Raw genomic sequence first — 27,119 nt, forward strand, 5'->3', positions numbered from 1 at the left:
ATGAACTGTTGTTTCGTTTGGACGAAAAAAGTGACTGAAATTCATATAGTTAACGGCATAATGTCTTCATAAAGCCGTAACTAACTAAAACATGAAAGTTGACAAGTTGAACTTACTTTCAATGGATTTGATTATACCACTAATGTGAAAGAGTCATTGTGAAAAAGAAAAATAATTCCTGATGACTTTATTATAATTTTTTTTTCTTTTCTCTCATATTAATTTACAAATGAACATTATTTTAGTATTAATATGAAATGAAATCACACGAAAAATATAGTCAAATGATTGTCCTTTATCCTGACACAAAACGAATCGAAACGTTAAGATAAAGGAGCCCTAGTGGGGATTCACTCACTCCGGATTAATATAAAAGGGGATACTTCTACCATGTTCAGTTTGCCCATCAAAATAGTGAACACAAGTTATTGGGGAGGTAATGGGAAGACAGTCGAGGTCTAGTCAACAAGTTCAAAAACGTGGAAATAGAAATAAAGGTCCTGAAATTATGAGTGATACCTCAATTGATTGAGATTTACTTCTAAAAAAATATTTTCTACGGATTTTAATAAAGGTGAAAATTACAATTATTATTAACAAAATATGATGAAAAAAAGCTAATAACTCAAAATGTACTAATATTAAGGAAATTTCGTTAAAAGTTAGTTATAATTTGAATTCAGCGCTGAAAAGAGGGCTGAACCTTGGCTGCAACGCCGCTAAAGAGGGTGCATCGGATAACATAATTTCTTGAAGCTGAAAAAGAAAAAAATATGGTTTTATCTAAACACTGGAAAAATTTCTGTTTAAAAAAAATTTATGGATTTTTCGGATAGTTATACAATTGTTAACTAACAAATATTTCCTTAACCTCCTAACCAAGATCACGCCATACAAATTAATATTTTTTTATTATGATTTTTGCTGGTATATTTATAATAGAAAAATGAAATTTATAAAAAATGGTTATATCATTGTATTATTATGATTTTCACACCTAAAAATGATATAAATCATTATTAGTTGCCAATTTTTTTGTGAATTATTGAGAAATTTATTACTATTTAAAAATTTAAAAAAATAAAAAAATTACTATTAAAAAATATTTTTCACTATCTTAATCTTTCTTTATTATTAATACATTTTGAATTATTAATAACGATAACAATTTTATACCTGCGTCAAAATCCAAAACGTTTTTCTAGATATAGATCTCAATCAAATGAGCTATCGTTTAAAATTTCGGGACTTCTATCTCTAGTTTTCACGTTTTTGAAATAGTTTATCAGACTGCAGTATACAGAACGTGTGGAGCACAAGTTATCGAGCAGAATTGGAATTTTTATTATTTATAATTATTATTATTATTACATAAGAATTGAAAGTTTGTGGAGCAAGAAATTTACGTTGTGAATCACAATATTAACTTTTCTTTACTATCATATTTGCATAATCACAATCTACATCACGTTTGAAACCTTTATATTATGTTAGATTGAGCGCATCCCCTGAGTTGGATCCCGTACAGCCATATCGGCTTTAAAATTTTTAAGAATATTTGGTAAAGAGGCAATGCTTCAGTGTTTCTAAACGTTATCTTGTCTGATCTGCTGAAATAAACATTAATTTACATTTTGTTTTGCTCACCAAGGTATATAACATAAAAAGTTATGATCCGGAGGAATTAATCTACAACAAAAAAAATGTTAAATTTGATTAAAGGGTTGAAGAAAAAGTATTTTCCGTTCTGTTAATTTACCCCTGCGTTGTTTATAAAAATAGAAACACTGTCATTTTATATTTTAGATCATATTTTCAATATATGAATCATGAAAATACCACTAACATCCTTATCATCATCAAATATAAATTATCAAATATACAAACGACCTTCCAATGTGTAATACTTATGATGTACGAAATAAAAAAAATTACACAGTAGCGTATCCAAACTTAAAGGTTCTTGTACATAAAACAATGTATTAGTTGGTTTTTTATATTTGCGTATCTTGATACGCCATTGGACAAATATGTATCCAGATCATGCCACGACCATCTTTTGCCAAAGTGCACTGCAGCTATAGTGAAGCGAAAGTTAGTAAAACATGAAAAAATCTCACGACTTACTATCAGTCTAATATATCATCGAAACGAATATAGAAACTAATGTATATTAGGTAAATTTCAGTGTATTTTCTGTGGAAACTTTCTACGTAAGAAGTTAATTTATATTTACAATAATATAACTTCTTTATTTTTAATAGTATCAATTTGTAACGATGACTAAATATATTTGATAAAAAAAGTTATCATTCTAACATTAGCGAAAAAATTTTTCAGAAAACTTCGCATAACCTATAAATATTAGATATTTCAAACGTTAATTCTCTGATGAAATTTCTATGTAGCCAGATTTATTAATACATATGATTTATGATCATTTATATCAGTTATTCCGAAACAGAATCGATCATAATAATCATAAATAATTACACCCTTATCCTAACTTTAAGAGAATTCCATCTGCTGTTAAGATTGCGATCTTTAAGAAAAACCCATTATGAGATCTTCCTGTGACTTATTCTAGTTGTTACTTGCAATATTTGTAACTTATTAATTCACATTGCTACCGAACTATAACTGTATTTTCCTAACTGTTCACACCTAATGAATATTTGGTTCGTTAGCGAATCAAATTAAACGAATATAAATATGTATATGTTAATTATACTATATACCAACTAGAATAAATAATACGAGTACATTCCGTGTGCAAAATACTCGGACATTACTTTGAATAAGAAATTACGAAGAAGGTCCCAGAAGGACCTGGCCTGACCAGAAGATGGCGGTAGCTGCTTGAAAAATACCTGTACTGTATTAGGAAGCACACAATCTATACAGCATATGTTTCAAGTTTGGAAGACGCCACGTTGTTTAGTATTTATTTGGCAGTCATAAATAGTGAACGTTTTCAGTGAATTTGTAAACATGGAAAAAATTGATCATCGTTATGTGATACTTTTATTTGAAAGGCATTAGTCCAACCAATATAAAAGTCAAACTCGATTCTACTATATGTGAAACTGCTCCTTCGTTATCAACAGTAAAATATTTGATAGCAGAATTCAAACTGCGAAGACCAGCATCGCAGTTGTCAACCAAATGTGGTGACGACTGCAGAAATGTTGAAGAAAATCCACGAAGTGGTACTGGATGATCATCAACTGAAAGTGTGCGAGCTATCAGATATAGTGAGCATTTTAAAAAGTGCGGGACACCACAAATTAACTGAAAATTTGTACATGTAAAACCTGGTCGCGTTTGCTAACAATCGAACAAAAACAGCGTCGTGAAGATATTTCCATCGAGTGTTTCACAGATATAAAGCCCAATTTTTTCGCCGTTTCATAACCATGAATGAAACGTGTGTCCTTCGCTTTAAACACGAAATAAAAGAACAATCAAAACAGTGGACTGAAAAGGAAAAACCGTCTCCAAAGATGGCAAAGACCGTTTTATCTGGAGGCGAGGTCATGGCGTTGGTTTTTTGAGATGCTCGTGAGATAAGTTTTATTGATTATTTTAAAAAGGAAAAACTATCGATGGCGAAAACGGCCGCATTAGGCTAAGAAGAAAGTATTGTTTCAGCAATACAATGCACAAGCTCACACATCCGTTATTGCAATGGCCCAAAATTGGTGAATTAAAGTTTGATTTGTACCTTATGTATCCCATTCGGCAGATTTGGCCCCCTCGGATTGTTTTCTATAGCAAGATTTGAAAAAATGATTCCGTGGCCAAAGACAGTTGGTGGCTATTTTGAGAAACTTGACGATTCTCGTTATAAAAAGGATATCGAACCTACTGAACATAGCTGGGTAAAGTATATAGAGCTAAAAGAAGATTAAGTTGAAAAATAAATATATTTTTTTCCAAAATTTTAGTGCTTTCCGTGTTGGGTTAGGTACTTCCGGGAACATCCTCGTATAGCGGAAAGTCCATGTCCAAAAGAAACGTGCAGGGCTTAACATATAGTTGAGAAAAATGTTTTGGTTACTTGTAAGAAATTCTACCCTATAATGTTATACAAGCAAATATTAAAACAGATATATGGTAATGAGGGGATGAGTCAATCAAAGTAACTTTGATACAAAGTCTTCAGAACAAAATATTAAGGAATACAGTCGACGCTCCTTGGTACAGCAGAAATAATGGTATCCATCGGAACTTCACTAACACGTGAATGTTGATGCTTTCCAGCTCCTGGAAACATCGATTTAGTAAGAAGACTCAAGGAAGGAAGGAAGAAACTCTTTGAGTTAATGAAAGAAAGTAAAAGAAAAAAGCAGAGTATGGTATATACACGTTAAATGTAGAAGGATATCAAAAACTAAGATATATTAGCGAGTAGACTTTAGTTATTCAAGTCTCATGTACTACTTTGGGTGATACAAAAATTACTCATTGATCAAATTAGATAATAAGATTATAATATCATTGAAGGCACTGTAAGAACATTTTAATAGAGGAAAAAGACAGTGAACATCAGTGAATAACTTACAGACAGTATCCCAAGAATAATGACTATTTTGTAAACAAAATTATTACAACTTTTGTATGGACCTTACTAACATATGGCAGCAAATCTTTAAAAATACTAGAATATAAAAAGAAGATACTTTTAGCGATGGAAGTGTGAATAACAGAGAAAAATGACGAGAATATCATTAACATACAAAAACATTTATGTTCTGATGATATAAATTGAAGAATTAGAAAGAAACAATCAAGTGAAATAAGCAAAACATGCGATAAAACTTATCGACAATATATTTGAAAAGAAAATGGGAACAAGATCAAAAGATGCCCAAGAGAATCATATTAAGAAGTATAATAAACTGTCCATCTTACAGTAATATACATAAGTTAATATTGATAATTTCAGATTATAGATGATAATAATGAAGTGATATCCACAAATCTACAAGTCACAGCGAATATAAACTCAGATCAAATAAGATCATTAAGAAGACTATACTACTGCTCTAAAGGTTGCTTGTCATGATACAAGACAACGTGCAATTCAATGCAAGACGCAATATTACTTGATCAAAAGAAAGCGCAGATTAAGTTCAGCTGATTGTTTCATGCAAGATCTCGCACTTGCAACATTATCGTTTGTTACCATGTTTATTGCGTGCAAGTTGCAATTCTAGGGATAAATCTAATTAATTTTCTCTCAAATCAGCTGACTTTTGTAAAACTTAGCTTTATTTTCATTGTTAAGCTAGGCACAAAATATTAAATGAAATTTGAGGTTAGGATTTTGATTAATACTCTTTTCTGACCATCACACTCCAAAAGCAAAGTAACTGAAGTTATAATTATTGCTAGTGATTCACTGATCACTTTTTTCTTGTTTATTTTACCTAGTTTTGTTATTTTTATTTTTTGCACTTTGTCTAGCATCATGTCAAGCAGCCTTAAAGAGTTTAGATATCGTATTAATAACGACTTGGTAATTCGCAGTCTCTACATTATAGTGAAAATTGCATGAACAGTCATGGCATTTTCTCTTGGCTACAACTGTAGTGAGAAAAAATATGCGAAATTAAATATTCTCATCCCCACATACATAAATCTGTCTGTCATAATAGATAATTTTTTTTGGAACAGAATCACCAGAATTGACATAAATAGTTTAGATGCCAACAATAAACTCTAATAAAGATATAAAACCATGTCAATGTACAAAAAATTATTGAAGTTATATGATTGTTGATATTTTAACTTTTTGTTTCGAAATTACCAACGTTTGTTGCAATAATTCCTAGGAAAAATTCCAAGAAAATTGTATAAAACAGTTTGGAAACATTTTGATGAAATTGTGAAAATTTGTGAAAATTTGTGAAAATGACGTATCGGAGGTGGCTAAAACCGTTCATCAAGGTGTTTCCATTTCCCCCCCTCCTACCGGCGGCAGCGGGGATTGTGTTTGTTTTGGTTATCGGGCTCTCTATTATCCAGTGGCGCATACAATAATTGAATATACTCAATGATTAATACAAAGTTATTTCTTATCAGATCATTATAATCTACCGTCAGTTTGAAAAATCCACACACACGTGTTTACAAAAAAATCATCTCCTTGTTTATTAAAGAAAATAGTATAAAAGCATTTTAATTTGTATTTGAATTGAATATTTATATTAAACAATTTATGACTCTCCTTATTTTAAATCTTGAATACTGGATTCTAGATTCATTATGTCATATAAAACGCTGTTGTTTTTATAGTTATTATACCATTTTCAAAATAAGAAATAACTTCTTGATTAAATGAATTGATTTGCGCCACTACTTTTGGTTTACTATTTGCTTCATTTATTGCTTTTATGCTTTGACCATTCTCACCACATTGCTTGTAGTTGCCATATTTTGCTTGAGTTTCATCACATTTTTACCACTTGGTTTTGTGTTCACTCTCTACCTCATCACCTACACTAAATAAGACATATCCTAGAAACAAGTAGAAATAGAAATAAATAAAAACAGGTAAACAGGTATTTTGTGACTAACTAATTTTCAATAGTGATGATCAGAGTGTGTCTAGCCTCATATTCAAATGCAGTATATTTGTTAATATTTGTTAAAACCTTTCGAGTAAAAACTTCAATACTTCAACATTAACAATATACAAATTCATATATAAATAGATGTGAGATAGTTTTTAATAAATTTCAGTAAACAAAAACTTACATAAAACATTTACGTTCTGATAAATATTTGAGGACAACTTTTTTATGTATATAATAATTGAAATAACACAATACAAAAAACAGTAACTTCGCAATCATTTATTTCATGAATTTATTTTTTCATTCTGACATTTAATGTGTAGTTACCATTTCATTCTTAAAAAATAAATATTTGATTTACTTATTATCTACATAGTGTAACTGAAAACATGTTGATTATTGACCCTCTATTTCTAGAAACATACCTTAATATATATAATACGGATGGCTCAGAAAATTTCCCACTTTTAAAATAGTCATGAAAAAAAACACATTGTGTTCAAATTAATGTCTGTTTATAATACATAAAATGGAATATCATATCTTGCACGTGACTTCCATTTCGTAGCTAATATTCCAGAAACCTGACTCTTAGGTTTACACAAACTCTTCGTTACTTAGCACCGTATATACGAGGTTTGGCTATTAAATAATGAGACTGGTTACGAAAAAAGGTTTTTTCCATTGATCGAAGCAGTGCTGGAAGTCTTCTTTGGTGGGTGCTCTTCGGAGCTCTGCCGTTTTTTGCTTTACCGCTTCCATCGACTCAAATTGGGTCCCTTTAAAAGCAGATCTTTTTCTAACCTTTCAAGGAAATCTGATCAGACCCGTTGACGCAAAAACTTTTGGTCAGGAGTCAGATTTTTTGGCACCAACTTCGCACAGACTTTTGTCATGTGTAATTCTTGGTGTAAAATTTTCCGTTTCTTTATTGGTGTTTATCATCCGGATGCTCATTCGACGATCTGCATGCACAATTTAGTTGATTTTGGTCTGTTTCCGAAGTTGAAACAGTCATAGGGCGACCTGGGCGCTGGTCATCTTCAGTGCTCTCTCGGCACTCACTAAAGCGCTTACACCACTCAAAAACACGAGCGAGATACAGAATTGTTCCCATGGGCCTCTTGCAACAATTTGAATTTTACACTTAGAATAAGGTCAATTTTTTACATGTATAAAAATTAATTGTCACATTAAAGTGACCTAGACAGTTTAGCTACAACAATCAATTTGAAATATTGATTATATTTTTAACTGGTATTTGCTTCTTTTAGAAAAAAACAACAATCAGTTTAAAAGAAGTTTATAGCAGAAAAATTGAAAATCCATTCAATTCCATATTGAATGATAGCTTATTATATTTATTATACTTGTTACCTTCAATTTCAAATGTTTCCTTCCAAATAACTATCTACATTCCGTTATCTGTTTTATTTAGAGGTGCAATAGAAAATATTTTATTAAAAGCAAAGTAGAGATTAAGTTAGTACGGGCTCCCCCAACCTAGGTATGTCGTAGTTCACTCAGAGACATAAGACACATTGTATTGCCCTTTTTTCAGCAATTTGAAAATTTAATTAACAACCTAACCACGTTCATAGCTTATTTTAAGTATTTCCAACCCCGAATAAAGTTTTTTACTTCTTCATTGTTTAATTCTACTATTTCTTCAATAAAATTCACTGTAAGATAATCCAATGGTCTTCTGGATTGAGTGTTTCGTAAATCATTATCTTTTTTGATCTGACGCTATATCTCGCAATAATTTCTATCTGCACACATATCTTGAGTTTGGTACTGATTCTTGTGTCAATTGCATCATTCAGCAATTCCATCGGTAATAGCACAGTCTCTTCTTAAGTATCATCTCCCCTAGTCTCACATTTTGCAAGCATATTTGCTTTTCGATTCCTTTCCGCTTCTTGAGTGTCCATGTACCCAGCGGAAAGCTATTCTGGTGTCTCGAATCAAGGAGAATGTCTATATCGTCCCTTAAGTTGTTGTTGTTTTTTATGATGTTTGTTTTCAAGACTATTAGGGTAAATTTTTGTCCTTTTGTTTGAATCACAACTTCGCTCTAATAATCTGACATTATTACTTCGTCTAACCTAATGCAAAACACTGGTTGCAAAAGCAAGACTATAACGTGGATAAGGAAATATTTCAATTAATTTTGAACCACTCGATTATAGTTTGTCGTATAAGGTCGAGTATTGTCATGCAAAAACAAAAACTTTCAGTCATCGACGCTTGTTTTGATACCTTCTCCTGAGGTATTGCAAAGTTTGAGAGTATTGTGGTGCGAAGCGACAAAATTAGCCAACATTCTTTTGTCAACAAAAACCGTATAATATACCGCATCCAAAACTAGCCAAATTTTTGATTGCAATGCACTTTTAGAATTTGACTTATGACTGAACGCCGACTGAGAGAATACAAGAGGACGTTAAAATTTTCTAGATAATCCTCGTATTATGCAGATCCAAAGAATTAAAATATCGAGGAAATTTCTAATTGTATTTGTTTTATTTATGAGACTTATTTCCAATAAAAGGAAAAACTATATATTGAATGATAATAATTAGGAATTACCAATAGTAAAAATTCGTAATTTATTACAATCGAAATATCATCATGTTTGCTGGAAGTGTTTCACAAAAATTTTATAGTTAACAACAAAATTCAATTTTGGATCAAAAAGGTCTAGATCTACATAAGATGAATAAATCTTATGAATCAGAAAATTGATGAACTTTGTACAGTACTAAAATAGTATTAGATCAATTTTATCAGATCGTATTAGGTAAGTTTAGATTATAAACGATAAATTATACATATTTAATTATAAAATAAATGTTTTTTTTTATGAATAATTAGATTTTAAAAGTTTCTAGGATTTGTTCTTCTCGTGCATCTCTCATACACCACACGTGAAATCATGCTTTTACTATAATTTTGGGTGAGCCAGAAAGCGAACACAATCATGAGTATTTATGTTTTTCATTGTTTGATTATTTTTCAATGTACATTTTTGTTTTCTTTCTCTTCGTTACGCTGCATTTTCCCCTTAACCTTATCCTGTGCAGGTCCAAAAAGAGCGAGTCCGTACTTTGCAAAGAAAATTGAGCGTTCGAAATGAACGAATGAAACATATAATGCAAAGAGGAACGCCCGATAAAGAACCGCTTGGTACCTAGCAACTTCCCTTCACCTAAAAAAAATTACCCGACAAATCCATGAAATACCCCTTGAGACCTTGACATAATACGCGTCTTAGCCACCACCTTATACGTCTGTATATATATTATTGTTTATTTGTATGTTGCGCGTTACTGATTTCTTGCATTGTTGCTGTATAAACAGGCGCGGATCGAAGCAAGTCGGCAGAAGATTTCCTTACTCGTCGCCAAAATCCAACAAGTGGATCCCTATTCCACGCAACCCCACCCGGAATACTCTTTGCTCGGAGTATCCTACGCTGACATCGCCGCTGGACGCTCGAAATCTCAAGAACGTCGATCAGCTTCACCCGCCTACGAAAAACTCGATATCGAATTGAATAAATTGGAGAGAAATACAGATGCACTTCTCCCTGAGTCAAACAACGATCAGTCGAATGTTCAGCTGGAGCCAGACACATTCATTCAATCAAAAACATATACTCAATTAGAAAATATTCCTATAGTAAACGAACCAGAGCCTATTATAGAATCACAACAATCAGAAACACCTCCCAAAATAAAAACACCTAGACGTAGTCGTTCACCCAGGCCAAGAAATTTACCAAAAAGAAAGGTTTCAAATATAAAATCTGCTACGGATATATCCTCTACAGAAATTATTGTAGAACCGGTAATAGTCATCGACACTTCAACGGTAGTAGAAGCAACTGAAGAACTTTTGGATAATACTGAATCAAAATATTTAAATATAAAACAAAGAGGCAGAAGTCGCTCCCCCAGTCCCATGTGGGCACCAGGCGGATGTACTTACGCTGAAATTTTGAGAGGACAGCCAAGAACCTCAGAAGAAAGAGAAATATCCTCAATACAAGATGATACCGAACCGCCATTGTCAACAATACCAAACGTAGTAAAAGAGGAACTTGATCCTAATACAATGGATATTCAATCTGAATCAAAATCTGGCAGTAAAACTTCAGAAATATACGAAAGTATAATATCTCATCCAATTGAGGAATGGACACAGTATCATCAAAGCGAATATCAAACTCAAACACCTGAACAGAAACCAAACTATTTTAATCAAAATGTTCACGTCAATGCTAATATTGTTGAGTATATACAACCATTACCAGATATGGTAAATTTCATAGCCTCGGGTCAACAACTGATGAATTCAGGTCTAGGAACCTACCACAGCTCTGAAAACTTTAATATAACTTATAACGATAATAATTACTCTGATACAATGTATACGGAAGGGACGTATTCCATTTCTAATGAAGTATCTCCTCCAGCTGAAGAATCAGATATCAAAGAACAACTTGAACTTTCAAAAGAAGAACAAGTCGAAGAAATGCCGCGTGAACCACTAACGCAAACGTCGCAAACTGATGTTACTGGTTCGCATTTCTCTTATGCTCAAATTTTGTCTCAGGGACTAAGCGCCAAAAATCTCCAGCCATCCAGTATAGCAACAGTGCAATCTCCGAACGCCCGAAAAACCCCCAGACATAAATCTCCAATGCTTGGTTACACCACGCATGCGGAAGATACGAAGTCTCAATCGAGGGAGTACGAAACGCGCAAATATTTGAAGGACAGTTCTCTACCAGAGAAATTCCTCAATGTTGTTGAACAGCAACATACAAAAACATTAAAAGAAGATATAGATACCTTCGAACGTGATCAGTTGTCTTCTTACCATGGAGAGCCTATGAAAATAGGTGGTCAAGAAACAACTGTTGTTTCCTCAAAACAAGACTTATTACTTAGTGATAGTAACGCTTCCCCCATAAAAGATAGATATAAAAATCAAAAAAGTAAGAAATCTAAACCTCAAGAAAATACAGATAAGTCACATACTATCCATACCAAAACGAAAGAAGTTGAAGAACCACTCAATGAAATTTCTATTGAAAAGACTAAAACAACTATTAAATTGTCACAAACTAACATTTTCCAAACAGACGAATCGTTCGACGGTAGTGATGCCAACTCACAAGATAAAAAATCCAAAAAGAAAAGAAAATCGAAAGCTAAACCAGAAGAAAATAAAGCTACATTTGTTATTGAAGAAGTTATCAGACATATATCTGATGATGAAACTGAAAATGATAAAATAAGCCAGCTTCCGAAACAGGAGAAAAAACAAAAAAATAAAAAAGGAAAGGATTCACAGAAACAATCTATAAATGTAGTTACTGAAGAACAAGAACAAATTAGACAAGTACTTGAGTCTAACAAAAAGGAAAGTTTCAATACTGAAATCAAAGAATCTGAAAAGAATGTAGAGAAATCTAAAAAGAAAAAAGTGAATAAAAATCATCAATCTGATATACGGGAACATGATAATTATCAAGACACTAATAAAATAGAGAATGTGAAATCTGAAAGCTCAGATATCAACTTGGTTTCTATAAATACAACAGTAGAAACAAACATGGATACAGTAACAATTAGTACTGATAATGATATCAGCAAATCTAAGAAGAAAAAGGACAAGAAAGCCCCAGAAACAATAACTTCTGAAAAACCAACTGCAGACCATGTTATTGAAGAATCCAAGTGCGAAGTAATTGATGAAGCAAACATTGTATTTGATAAAGCTAGGACCAAAAAAGATAAAAAGAAAAAACACAAAAAAGAAGTAACAAAAACTGAAAATCTGGATCATTCAATTGAACCAGTACAAATAAATACAGCTGAATCACATATTAACGAAATTGAACATGTGGAAACAAACATAATCAACGCTGCTACACAAGTAGATGGTAACAAAATAGGTAAAAAGAAGAAACAAAAGAAACAATTTAAAGACAAAGATAGTGAAAATGCTGAGTCACCATATATTAATGTCACTGAAATATCTCAAGTTACACCTCCAACTGAGGTAAAATTAGAAGAAAACTCAACTACTGAACCCGATTCAAAAGCAAATCACTTTACTTCTGAAGATCAAATTGAAAATCGACGCAAAAAAAAGAAACAACATTCAGAAAAACCTGTTGAGGTTATTGAGCCTCAAAAATCAATTTCTGAACTAACTAGTCTAATTAATTTCATCGAAACTGAAAAATCTCACGCTGAACACGCAGTTATTGACGCTATGAGTAATTTCAAAACATTAGATGTAAAGGAAAACTCTCAAAAAATAATTAATTTAGAAGAAACTAATGCTACTTCTAACGATCAGATCAAAAAAGACAACAAGAAGAAACAAAAGAAAAAATCCACAGCTCAAAACCTTAATAAGCCTGTCGATAAATCACAAGAATTTATTCTCACATCAATTCCTATTTCGGCTACTTTTATCGGTCTAGATAAGTCCAAAACTGAACGCACGATAGTTAACACCGGAGAAACTGAATCAAAATCAGAAAAAGTGGAAGAACTGGAAACCAAAAGAGAAGTTATTACCAAAGTAATTGATTTAGAAGATAATTTGGATAATAAACAAGTTGATAAAAAGGAGAAACAATCCACACCTCTAGAATGTAACGAACTTCTAAAAAATGTTGACATTACTAAAGAAATTACCGAAATTTCAGTCACTGATACTAATATTTATAAAGAAAATGCATCAGAACCACAAAAGAAAGAAGAATCGCTATCCAATAAATTTGGTACAATCGAAACTATCGACTCAAAAGGTTGTATTCCTACTAAAAAATCTAAATCGAAGAAACAAACTTCAGCTAAAGTAGAAAAACTTGAGCAAAATGTCGAGTCACCGAAACCTAAATTTGTTTCTAGTTCATCCGATTTTATTAAAGCAGAAAGGTTGGATATTAGTAAATCGATTCATCAGCATACAACAATTGAAACGGAACCGGAATTAAGTCGAAAAGTAACATCAACCGATCTAATGAGCTCAACACAAATTGAAACTACTTCTAATAATGAATTTGAAAATAATGACAAAACCGTTGAAACTATTATACCACCTTTATCTATAGACAACGAAAATCCACAAACTGAATGGATTTGTGAGCACACGATAATTGATAAAACTGTATTGAAACCAAAAGAATCGCCAAATTTATCGATAACAGAAGATTCTGTAGTAAATGATACGAAAAGAAAGTCTAAAAAAAAGAAAGGAGAAGCAGAGCATCGACATAAAACAAATGTTGTGCTTAATTCTGCTATTGAAGAAGAAATAACCAAATCTGAAGACAACACACCACAAACTTCAAGTTATATCATTAGTGAAATTGATTCTAAGATTGTTCCCAATAAAAATGATATTTCAGAAGAAAGTACTAACATATTTGAAACAAAAGACGTAATTACAACAGAAGTACAAGAGAAATCCGAAAAACAAACTCAATACATACCAAAGAAGGATGATGAAGGGTTGAATAAAGTAACTAAAGCATCTTCATTAGGAGAAAATAACTACGATAGTAATAAAACAATCAATATTGAACAAATAACAGTTACAAGCCACGAAAATATTATTCAAACTACTGAATGTATACCTAATGAAGAAAGTAATAAAAGTAGTAGTGAAGATGAAATTGAGAACAATGCGATTGATTTAAATTTATTAGAAGATTCTTCTGATTTTGTTAAGTCCGTTATAGCTACAGCTGTAACTAAAGTAACTGAACTCACTGAAACAAAACAAACAACTAACTCTCCATCCTCGACTGAATCAACTTATTCTGTAAGTATTCAACGCGCTGCTAAAGAAAACGATGAAACATCGAACAAAGTTATTATTTCCGAAACTGAAATGGTGAGTTATCCAAAAGATACAACAAAAGTAACATTCATCACTCATGAAGAAGTTAGAATGAAACCCATTATCACTCTTAAAATGGAATTCATCGAACAACCTATTCTCGAAGAAATCCATCACATTGAAAAAGGACTCTATGAAGAAAAATCGATAAGTAGACTTGTAGAGGAAAATCAAATTCAAGCGGTATCTGAAATATCCACTTCAGAAGAAAAAATAACGAAAATAACAGATGTAGACAACAATATCGATGATATTGAAATTGAACAAGTGATATTTGGTTCTGTCAAGGAACGGCCCAGTCAAAAAGCTATCAGAATAGGAAAAGAAGACGAAGAGAATAGAAAAATTGTATATTATGACGACGAATTCGTGAACACCAATAAAAATCAACAAGCCATACATATAGATGTTACATTAGATCATTCAAATAATGACACTGACAGTTTTGAACAATCATTGTCAAGAAAAGATTCGGTTGTAGAAACAGAAATTACCACTTCTGAAGATTTAATTGATGTTTTGAATTCTGAGAAAACAACAAAAATTAGTGGTACAATTGAGATTGATTCCGTGCATTCTGAGTTATTAGAAAAATCTAAAAACCAGTTAGATATAGAAGCTGTGGATACAATGATAGTCGGAAACGAATCAGATTTTATTTCAGACGAAGAACTCGTTGAAAAAGATATAGAAGAATTATCTAGTACAAAGGTAACTCTGGATGCAGAATTAAGTAAGGATATTAATAAAACAGAAGAGCAGAAAAAATCTGAAAAAACTAGAGAACATAAAACTTCAGAAAACTCATGCGATGAATCGAAAACTGAATTATTACTTGAGGAAAATTTGAAAGTAATGAACAGTGTTGAACATATTCAAAAAGAGGTAACAGATATAGTAGATAAAAGTCAAAACACTAACAATATATTATTACAGTTGAAACAAGAAACGTTATCAAAGTATAAACCAGATTTGACGGGCATACCAGATAGAAAAGTGAAGTCCGTATCTCCATCACCCATTGTAAACTATACTTTGAATGAATCTATAGTAATTGGTGACTATAAAAATAGAAAAGATAGTGATGAAGATAATCTTGATACGGTAAATACAAATTATACGGAAAAAGTTGAAGAACTAATTTCAGAAAAAATAAACGCTCTACCTTTAGAAAAGCCTCTAACAAATGAAACTAACGAAAATAACGCATCTAGTAATTTAAGACAAGAGTTAGTTGAAGAGACAGAAGAAACAAACTTTTCCACTTCATTTATTAAAATTGAAAAAGATTTGATGGAAAGCCTTCCAATTATACCAATGTCTCCTGAAAAACCATTACCGGAAATAAGATATCTCGAACCAATAGTAACAGAAGAAGTTTCAAAAAGTAATAAAATTGTGCAACAAGATTTACCGGAAAATATAGCTGATGTGCTGTCAAAATTGAAAACCGAAACCATTCAAAAGTATCACGAAGAAGTTAGTAAAGAAATTGGAGACAATAACGTACCTAACGATAAGAAATCTGAAAATAAGAAGAAAAGGAAAAAAGAGAAGAAAAGGAAATCTGTAACTTTTGAAGAAACACCTCAGATAATTAATATTGATGATGTCAAATCTTCACCGCGTGATGTTCAAGAAGACGATACAGAAACAGCTGAAGAATTCATTTTTGTATCTACTTCAAATACACAAGCTCAAGAGACATTACTTAGAGAACAACAAATGGATGAAATTGTGAAGAGCTTTGAAGTAGTGAATGTATCAGAAGATATTTCAAGCATTTACCAAATTACCTCTACTATTGAAAATGTACAAAAAATAACAGAAGAAGAAGTTAAATCTACTGAAAACAAGAAATCCAAAAAGAAAAAATCTAAAAAGAGTGATAAAGTACAGGAGGAGTCTGGTCCAACGGAAACATATTTAATCAATGAATCCAACAAACAACAAGAAGACAAAATCAATACGGCACTTGTAGAATATAGTATAGAATCACCACTTAACAGCCCACCAGGTGACACAAAATTAACTGAAGAAATACAACAAAGTGAAATAATTGCTGAACAAAACGTCATAACTAATTCTACGAAAGTTGCAAAATTACAAATAGAAACGACGGCTCAAGACATAGTTTCTGCCGAAGCACCAACATCTGTGAAAGAGGATCTAGTTGAAGACATAAAACAGGCACAGCAAGAACAAAGCAAATCTAAAAAGAAAAAACACAAGAAAAACAAAAAATCAGTAGAAGAAATTATACCTGAAAGTAGAACTGTTGAATCTGAAGAAGTGAAAGAATTACAACAAAGAGAATTTGTTGATTCCGTAAATAACGAAATGGGCATTTCCTATGCTACCGCTCTCAAAACTAATATAAAAGAAGAAACATTCAAATTTGTAGCTGAAGAAGTAAAACATGAATTAGAATCAGTTGAAATGGAAGAGCCAGTATCAATTGTTGATAAAGATACTCCAAAATCCACACCAACTGATATACAAGAACTACCTTCAGTTGATACTAATCATCCAGATTCTGAAGATAGTACGAAGTCAGATACCAAAAAACCCAAGAAAAAGAAGCATAGAAAGAAGAAACAAGATACTGCAGTTGTAGTGGAAGAATCTACTCAGGACGAAACGAAAATTGCGGAAACTACAGACATCGTCACATTAACGAACAAACCTTCTTGGGCTAGTATTGTTAGTACCAATATAGAACTGAAATCATATACTGAACATCAAGCAACTGAGCCAAGTATTGAAATTCGCGAAAGTGTAGAAGAAACAATCGAGAAACCAACTGAAGCAGTATTGTCTGATACAAATGACTTGAATACAGACGAAAAAACACACAAAAAGAAGAAGCATAAAAAGAAGCATGCTCCCGTGGAAGAGGCGAAAAAACCAGCATTTGAAATTACTGAAGAAATACTGAAAATACCAGATAAAGTGAAAAAACATGATATTGTATTTGATCACAAGAAAATTGAGAAAGATCTTGGACTTCGCGAAGCAAAATCATGTGCTGAACATCATGTAACTGAGCCAAATATTGAATTTACCGAAACTGTTCAATCAATTGAGCAATCAGTTGAAGCAGAATTATCTGATACAAATGAAGTTTACACAGGCGAGACAACAAATAAAAAGAAGAAGCATAAGAAGAAGCATACTCCCGTTGATGAGGCAAGCAAGCCAGCATCTATAATTACTGAAGAAATACTACAACTACCAGATAAAGTAAATGAACTTGATTTGGAAATTGATCACAAGAAAGATGAAGTTATTATTGAGAAAGATATTGGACTGGAAGAAGTAAAATCATGTGCTGAGCATCATGCAACTGAGCCAAATATTGAAATTACCGAAACTGTTCTAGATGAAATCGAGAAATCAGTTGGAGCAGTATTATCTGATAAAAATGATAAGAATACTGACGAGAAAACACATAAAAAGAAGAAGCATAAGAAAAAGCATCCTTCCGCGAAAGAGGCGAGGAAACCAGCATTTATAAGTACCAATGAAATACCACAAATACCAGATAAAGTGAATGAACTTTATGTTGAAATTGATCACAAGAAAGATGAAGTTATTATTGAGAAAGATCTTGGACTGGAAGAAGTAAAATCATGTGCTGTACATCATGCAACTGAGCCAAATATTGAAATTACCGAAACTGTTCAAGACACAATCGAGCAATCAGTTGAAGCAGAATTATCAGATACAAATGAAGTGAACACAAACGAGAAAACACATAAAAAGAAGAAGCATAAGAAGAAGCATACTCCCGTGGAAGAGGATACCATGCCATCATTCAAAGTTACTGAAGAAATACTACAAACACCAGATAAAGTGAACGAACTTGATGTTGAAATTGATCAAAAAGTTATTATTGAGCAACATATTGGACCTAAAGTTCGAATTGATAAAGCTGATATTCCAAAAATAGCTACTGATGAGGAGAACAATGAACAAAAGAAAAAGAAGAAGAAGAAAGGTAGAAAACAATCAATTGACAGCTCAGAGGAACCGATTGTAGCCGACTTAAAAGTTATCCCATCACCAGAAAATACTTCGAACATCACAAAAATTATTCAAATGAATGTGCTTACTACAGTAACATCTACAGAAAAATCAGATCTTAATGAAGAAGAATTTAAAACTGCTTCCGGTATCTCAAGTAAGCCCATAAAATCAGAGAAAGGAGAAAATGGAACGGGTACATCTCGTGAAGTTGTGATGGCGATTGAAATTGATGACTTAATTTCTGAATCTATTGAATCCGAAAAATTAGAAAAACGTGATACGAATGAATCCTCCAAGGATATTATCAACACTGTAACAGCAGTAACAGAAAATGTGAAAACTGGACTTGAGGACGAACAAAATTTGACATCTCCACTTTCGGTAGCTGAGCAGACTATTGAAATGATTCTAGAGGAATGTAATAGATCGGATTATTCAGTTATTTCCGACATGAATATAACAGGAAAATTCAAAATAAAGAGAGATGAAAAAATAGACATTCTAACGACAGAATTTTCGAATGAATCAGAAGCATCGCAAAAAGAAGACTATGTAAATGAAAACGTCCCTTCGCATCCTATGGAAACTATAACAGTTGAGGAGAATCATACAAAAACGGAATTCACTAGTGAATTTGAACAATTAGAACAAGACAAAATTGAGACCGAAAACAAAGGTTTGCCTATAGAAAAATCGATAAATGTATTAGATGAACCCGTAATTCAATCAGATCAAAAAAGCAGTGGAAATAATTTGGAAGACCATGTTACTGAAACGCTTTCCTACTACATGACTGAAACATTATCGAGCCAAAAAGATACTAAAATGAATGACCTGGCAGAAGAAATTACTTCGAAGGAACTAGAAACTGATTCTGCATCAACAAAAGATATCAAAACTACAACTGATTACAAAGGTTTACCTATAGATGAGTCTACAAGTCTCTTTTTGGATGTACTAGATGAACCTATGATATTATCAGATGAGGAACCAACAACAGAAGAAGTATCTCTTGTTGATGGAAATATTACTAAAAAGCAAGAGCTTGGTGATATGCTTGAGTTTTTAAATGCTGAAAGAGGTGCTCATTTTGATGAACCTTTACAAAATAAGACACCTATCGAATCCAAAGATGCACTATCTGATCCTTCGCATGAAATTCAATACAAAGGTTTGCCCATTGATGAATCTACAAATATCTTCATTGATTTATTAGATGAACCTATAATACTTTCTGACGAAGAAGAAATAGAAGTAGATCAAATTATTTCACCAAGTAAACCCACAGACTATTCTACACCTCTTATAACAAACCAAATTAATATTGGTGAAACAATTACCGTTAAAACTAGTAACAACAATGAATTGGCTAATATTTTAACAGAATTTTTAACATCGGAGAAAACAGTACATTTAGACAAATTTAAACAAATTCAGGATGTTACTATATCTGAAGCTGATGATTTATTTGCTGATGGAGATACAAATATTTCTATAGATAAATCAAAAATATCAGAAACTGAAATCAACATCACAAATGAAACAGTAACAGAAGAATCATATTTAACTGCCATCAACAACGATATAGAAAATGAAGCAACTATTGAAAGAGCTCAACTAACAGGAAAATCCGAAATAAAAGATGATAATATAGAATGTGTTATTGATGACGAAAGTATTGAAAGACAAACAGATAAATTGACGTCATTAAGCGACGTAATCACTTCGAAAAATGGTAATGAATATTATAATTCCTCCCCAAGTACAATACGTACTCTCAAAAATCTGTCTGAAGAAAAAGTATTCACATATGATATTTTGAAACTACTTAAGTGCGAAAGAGAATATTTCGAGATGAAATCTGAAAACAATAAAATAACATCGATTACTGAAGAAATTTCGAATGAATCGAAAGCGGTACAGGATGTGGAAAATGTTTATGATAACATAAAAGATCTTTCAGAAGTCGGTGATAAGTTGTACGAACAAAAAGAACAAGGAAAGAGAGACTCTAAAGTTGTAACCGAATTTAAACCAGAAGTCCCAATAGCAGAAGATATAACTGTTTGGAAATATGATATACAAAATCTCGTGCAATCTGAAATTTTATGGAATGAACAGAAAAATAGAAATAAACATGATGTAACAGACCAGTATAAATCAGTCGAAATTGAGTCCACAGCATTCAATAAAGAAACAGACACGGCAATAAACTATAACGTAAAAGAACTCTTAAACGCGGAGATTGAATATCACGAACGGAAAACACAAGAAGAAAAAATAAAAGATGCAAACGAACCGACTTATTATGAATATATTTTGGACTTATGTACAGAAAATATATTTAAGTATAATATGGAGGAACTTATACACGCTGAGATTGAATATTACGAACAAAAAGCACACAAAGAGAAACGAGATACTAAAGAAGTTGATGAAGAAGACGTAATATTAAGTGTTGATGAAAAAAGTGTTTTGAATTATGATGCTGAAGTAGACAAAGCACAAGAAAATGAATATAAACCAATCGAAAAATCAATATTTGATATAGAACCAGAAGCTAACTTTAAATATAAGATGCATGAACTTGTAGCTGCGGAGATTAAATTCAATGAAGAAAGAGCTTTAAATGAAAATCAACAAAAGAAAGATAATACCGTTCGAAAAACAATCATTGAGACAGAAATAGAAACTGCGCTGAATTTTAATATTGTGGATTTAATGAACGCTGAGATTCAATGGCAACAAGAAAAACAGGATACAAAAATAACCGGCGATGTAGTCGAAATGCAACAAACAAACGAAGAAAGTAAAACAAATAATAATATAGGAAATGGAGGTGCGCAAGAAATATTGGAAATCGTAGACAATGCTTTAAAATATAACACGGAAAAACTGTTCAACGCTGAAGTTGAATGGCAAGAACAAAAAGCTCAAGAAGAAAAACTAAAAATGCATGCGTTAGATAATACGAAAGAAGAATTATCAGAAACAAGTGAAAATCAAGAAATAATCATTTCAAATGATAAAGTTGAAGATGTACTATTTGAATTTACAACAAATGAAGGAAAACTAGAATCAAAAGTAATCGATACCGGTGATACAGGTGAAATAGATGCAATTAGAGAAAATATTGTTCCAGGTGACATTCTTGAAGATGCCTTAGTTAAAACAGATTTGAACGAGGATGAAACTAATTTGATATCAGACTCTAATAATAGAGAAGTATCTTATATTAATCTAGATTTCATTCGATCTGAAAAAGAGGATAAAACAGCAGAAAAACTCAAAGAAACTTATTCTTCATTAGAAACATCTAAAACTGATATAAATGTTGAATTCATTAAAAATGAACAAATTAAGTCATCATTAGAAGAAACAGAATCAGACAATCTGCGTGAGGGACATTCTAGTGAATCGGTGATTGCAGATGAAGATAAGGAAGAAACTAATTTAACTGTATCTTTAGATAATGAACTAGGAAAAATGTCACAGAAAATGAGCTCGGTTGAGATTTTAACAGCTGTCGAATCAATAACAGAGGAATATACAACAAATCCGACTGAACTTAAAAGGATCGCCTCCCAGTTTGAAGCCATAGTCGACAATATCACTGAATTTGTACCCAAATCTGAAACCAAGTCTAAATCAACTTTCAGCTTAAATCCAGATGCCGCCGAGTTTATACCTAGTACAATATCTCACACTACCGTACCGAAAAAAAAAGATTTCAATTCCGTTTACGAAGTTGAAATGACATGGGATAATGACAATAATGACTCTAACATGTTTGAACAATATGAATCGGCTTACAATTTACCTCCTGCTCACACAACTAAATGGGTGAATGATATTCTTGAAGATAATGATGATAAAAAACGTAAAGAAGAAAAATTAGAACAACAAAGATTGGAAGAAAGTCTTCTTCCAAGTAACGTAGTATCGGAACTAAAAGTTAGTAAGGTTCAAGAAATATTACCAGTACCATGTAAAACAACAGAAACAACTGCTAACACTGAAGATATTAAACATCCAGTAGAACGTGTCGAAGAACAAATTACAGAATGTGTGCAACCTGAAAACAAAATATCAATCAACAAATGGGAAATTTTACTTTCCGGCGATAAAACATATGCTGATGTAGTAGCTGCTACTGTTCCATCTAAACCGAAAGAGAAAATACAACAGATGGTCGATACAAAGGAATCAATTAAAAAACCAAATATAGAAATTACATTAACAGAATGTAATATGGACATCAAAGATACTGAAGAACTGAAGAATGAACCAGATAGTGAAGGTTTTCTGGAATATATTACGAAGAAAGATAAAAAGTCTCGATCGAGATCACGATCTCGTTCGCGTCAAAAAACAATTACTATCTCGAAAGAACCCGTTCAAGAATTATTGTCCTCAGTCCAAACAGATGAAATAACATCAGATCCAAGTGTTTATTGTAACGACGAACCTACCAAGAATGATGAGAACAAACCTGATAATACAACTGATTCTACTCGTACTTATGCCAAAATTCTTGGTTCCGTAACAAAAACAAACAACGCAGCTGAACAACCCTCACAAGTAATAGAATCTGATGAAAGTCAACTTCTAGTTACCCAAAAAGTAAATGAAATTAATACCGACTTGATTACTACAACCAGTGTTCCTGATGAAACTGTAACAGTAAAAATAGTTGAAAAGAAGTCAAAGAAAAAAGATAGGATAAAATCAAAAGCAAAAGACATCCAACAGTCGAAGGAGGAATTAACAACTACGCAAGAAGACTCCAATATTATAACGGATGCGAAAATAACAGAACCTACATCACCAAAATTAGAAACGGAAACAATTCAAACTCAACTGCATTCTTCAGTTAAAGATTTGAGCCCGGAAAAATCTAAAGATACTGTTGATAATGCTAATTTGACAGAAAATGAAAGTGCTGAATTCGAATTAGTAACTATGATGGCATCCGATAAAGAAAAATTAACGAAAAATAAATCAAAGAAAGATAAAAAGAAATTGAAGAAGGTACAAGATGAGCAGAAAGAAGAACTATCTTCAGAAACATTGTGTGGTGTACAAAAAGAAACCGATATTGAAAAAGTATTTTCAGAAAAATGGCCATCTGATTCAGAAAGTACTGTTGTCGACATTACTCCTAGTTCCTCAACATACGCCACCATCTTAGGTACTAATCCGCCACCTAAACTGAAATCTCCAGAGGTTGAAATACACAAATCAGATAATATTGTCCAACAAGACTCTGATAATATAGAGAATACAATTCTGAATATCACTGGGCAGCTACCTGTCTCGGAACAAGTTGCTACTTTTATTGAACATGAAGTTAATGATAAGACTCTTCAACAATCTATGGATGACATAAAATCAGAGCAAGAATTGTATGAACAAACAGAAATTGATAGGAATGTAGTATCTTATGCGAAAATTACAGCAATTAAACAGGAGCAAACACCTGCAGACGTAATTGAAGTCGATAAAACAGTAGTTAAAGAAGATACTGAAAAGTCAGAAGAAATTCCAATAGAAAAGTACCAACCTAAGATCATAGAACATAAACAAGCTCAAAAGAAATCTAAAAAATCAAGAAAACGTTCAAAAACTCCCAAACGAGAATCTTTGCAACTGATTCCAACTGAATCAACACCAGAAATAAATATCACTCTAGAAAATAAAGAGGAAACGCCAAAAGATTTGACAGAAAATCAATTTAATATCATTAAAACAAATTTACATCATTTAACATATGCAGATGTAATCAAAACTGGCAGAAGTCGAGAATCTTCTCCTCATCCTAAAGTCTTACCATGCGAGACTACTAGTTTGGAAACGGAAACTTCAGTACACAACCAAACACCTGATACAAAGAATTTAACAAAGCAGTCCATCGAAATCAAAGTACAAAAAAATAAATACGTTGATGACGAAAGTTCTAAAGTGCAAACCAATAATTTCCTTGAACAAGAACAAGCAGCTATTCTTAAAGAAACTGATGAGAACGATGACTCTTGGGTTATAGTAGACCAAAAAGAAATACCTATTATCATTGAACCTACTTCGGATACAACAGAAAAAGATAACGAATCAATTACTAAAAAGAAACGAAATCGATCCAGATCTAGACGTAAACATCGTAAAGAAAATGTAGAAGCTACAGATATCCCTTTAAATACTGAAAATTTGTCTACAAAAGAAACCGGTATTAGATACGAAACAAGTTTAGAAGATAAACCAATGTCTCCAGGAAGAACCTATGCATCTGTTGTGAGATCTACCTTAGAGGAAATTACACCGGAACACATCACGTATAAGCCAGTAATAAGCACAGTGGATAACAAACCTCTAACAATCCCACATGAAAGAAAAATCGAAGAAATACCAGTAAACAAAAAGTTGATAGAAAGCGAGTCCAATGAGGAAATATCAACGCAAAGCATTTCTGTAGGTGTGTTAGAAAAGGAAAAGAGAAGTAGAAAGAGGAAACCGAAATCTAATGTATTCGTCTGTTCTCAAGACTCAACTAATCGGGATGGATTAACTCAAGAATCTGAACTAATTGTTTCAGAAGACGTAACTGAATTACCCAGCACTATTGATTCCAATAAACAGCTTACTGCAATAACTCAAGTCAATAAACAACAAATTGAACTTAATAACGAAACGGAGATAAATACAAGCGAAGTTGATATACAAGACGAGACTCTTAGAACTCCAGAAGATAAAATTGGAGAATTACTGAATGAACCAAAACAACAAAAAGACAAAACCATAATAACTAAAGTTGGCGCAGAAGATGTATCGATTGAAATTGTTTCTTGGGCAGAAGAGGTCGAAAAATCTGCTACTTCAGATAAAAAAGAAGAATTTATAGAAGGTGAAATGATAAAAGATATACATATATCGAATACTATTGAATCAACTGAAAAAACTGGTATAATTAAAGAAACTAAAGAAAATGTTCAATTAAGCGAAAATGCGAAAACGAAAAATGATATCAGCGAAAAGGAAGTTCTGAACTCCCAGAAGGTCTCCCAGAAAACTGAGAAGGAAAGAGATACCCCAACAGAAAATAGTAGTATCGAGATTATAGCCAGTTCTAGCGAAATACGCAAAGCAACTGAAGAAACAGTTATCCCTAAACCAACCATTGCAGAAAATAATACTGACAAGAAATTAGAGGAACTCATTCCTGAACAAGAATCAGTCTCCTATGAACAAACTACTGTGGAACAAAACACTGAGAGAAAAATAGAGGAACTCACTCCTGAACAAGAATCAGTCTCTTTTGAACAAACTACTGTGAAACAAAATACTGACAAAAAACTTATTCCTGAACAAGAATCAATTTCCCTTGAACAAACTGCTGTGGAAAAAGATATTGACAAAAAATTAGAGGAACTTACTCCTAAACAAGAATCGAAATTATTTGGAGAAGATACCAAGGAACAACTTGAAGATAAAGACAAGCATATAGTTGAACAATTTTTACAAGATGCTCGAACATACGATGAGAATGTTAAATCAATCGAATCAGATGAAGCATCTAAACAAATAGTTGAAGAATTCCTTAAAGAAGCAGCTAAATATGATGAAAACTTTTTGAGGGAAAAACAATCTGTTGAACCTGTTAAATCTTCGAATACAACTGAAGTTGATGTGAGAAAAACGAAGAAGAGTAAAAAGCATAAAAAAGATGACGAGGAATATAAAAAACCCGGATTTATAAAATCGATAGTGACAACCGTCGTTAGTAAAATTACAGGAAAATCATCTAAACATTGTGAACCACAATCGAATTCTTTAAATATTTTTGTGAATAATTTAATGATTGACGAATCATCAATTTGGTTAAATAAAAGAATTTATGAGGAAGCAGAAGAAAATTGGCAAATAGATATAGCCAAAAAAAGGAAAGATTATGGTTCTGGTGACGATGCAATCACTTCTGGAGGACCACCAGATGACGACGGGGGTTCTAATGGTTCTAGCGGTAGAACTTCACCTAATCAACCAGGTGGAGAATCGCATAGAATATTACCAAATTCAGAATATAAAATGTATAGCTTACCCGGGGGTATAGCTGGGTGGAAAGAGCCTAGTACATATTTATCACCGGAACCCGTTATAGTCGAAACAGCATTAGTAAAATTAGTCGATGATAAACAAAAAGATCCGGAATCCTCAGAAATCCTTCCTAACGAATCCTCCTTAGGGCCCGATATGCAGCCAACGATTTCTACATCTCTAGGTGGATCCAGCGACGACAAACATCTTAAAAAGGTGAAATATCATTGTGTTGTCTGTGTTTGGTTCCAAACTTTGTGCTTGTCTCTCATTAACCTAGTCGTATTTGTATTCTTTAACTTAATTTGCGTACTAATATTATCTATTGTATAGTGTCTTGAATACATGTGTATATAACAACGTTTCATTATTGGGAAATTTGTTTGTGCTACGTCCAAATTTATAGAATCTTTCAGGCTTCACCATATTTGTTATTATATGAAAATAGGACCATATAACTACGTATAGAGTAATTCATCTTTTGTATCA

At 32.3% G+C, this 27,119-nt stretch overlaps 1 protein-coding gene across 6 annotated transcripts in view; it reads left to right on the top strand.

Moving 5' to 3' along the window:
- Positions 1 to 27,119, top strand: part of LOC130895715 (muscle-specific protein 300 kDa) — a 205,197-nt gene that overhangs the window by 172,698 nt on the left and 5,380 nt on the right. For 3 of the 6 annotated variants that reach the window (XM_057803206.1, XM_057803208.1, XM_057803207.1), the window contains one exon: positions 9,668 to 11,795. The exons of 1 other annotated variant lie outside the window; for it this stretch is intronic. In XM_057803206.1, coding sequence (XP_057659189.1) covers positions 9,668 to 9,778 — 111 coding nt within the window. In that variant the 3' untranslated portion in view covers positions 9,779 to 11,795. Of the gene's footprint in view, positions 1 to 9,667; positions 26,991 to 27,119 lie in introns of those variants that run through there. 2 more of the 6 variants (XM_057803203.1, XM_057803204.1) reach the window with 2 other exon arrangements.

This window comes from Diorhabda carinulata, chromosome 6 (genome assembly GCF_026250575.1).
Source record: "Diorhabda carinulata isolate Delta chromosome 6, icDioCari1.1, whole genome shotgun sequence".
Classification (NCBI taxonomy): domain Eukaryota; kingdom Metazoa; phylum Arthropoda; class Insecta; order Coleoptera; family Chrysomelidae; genus Diorhabda; species Diorhabda carinulata.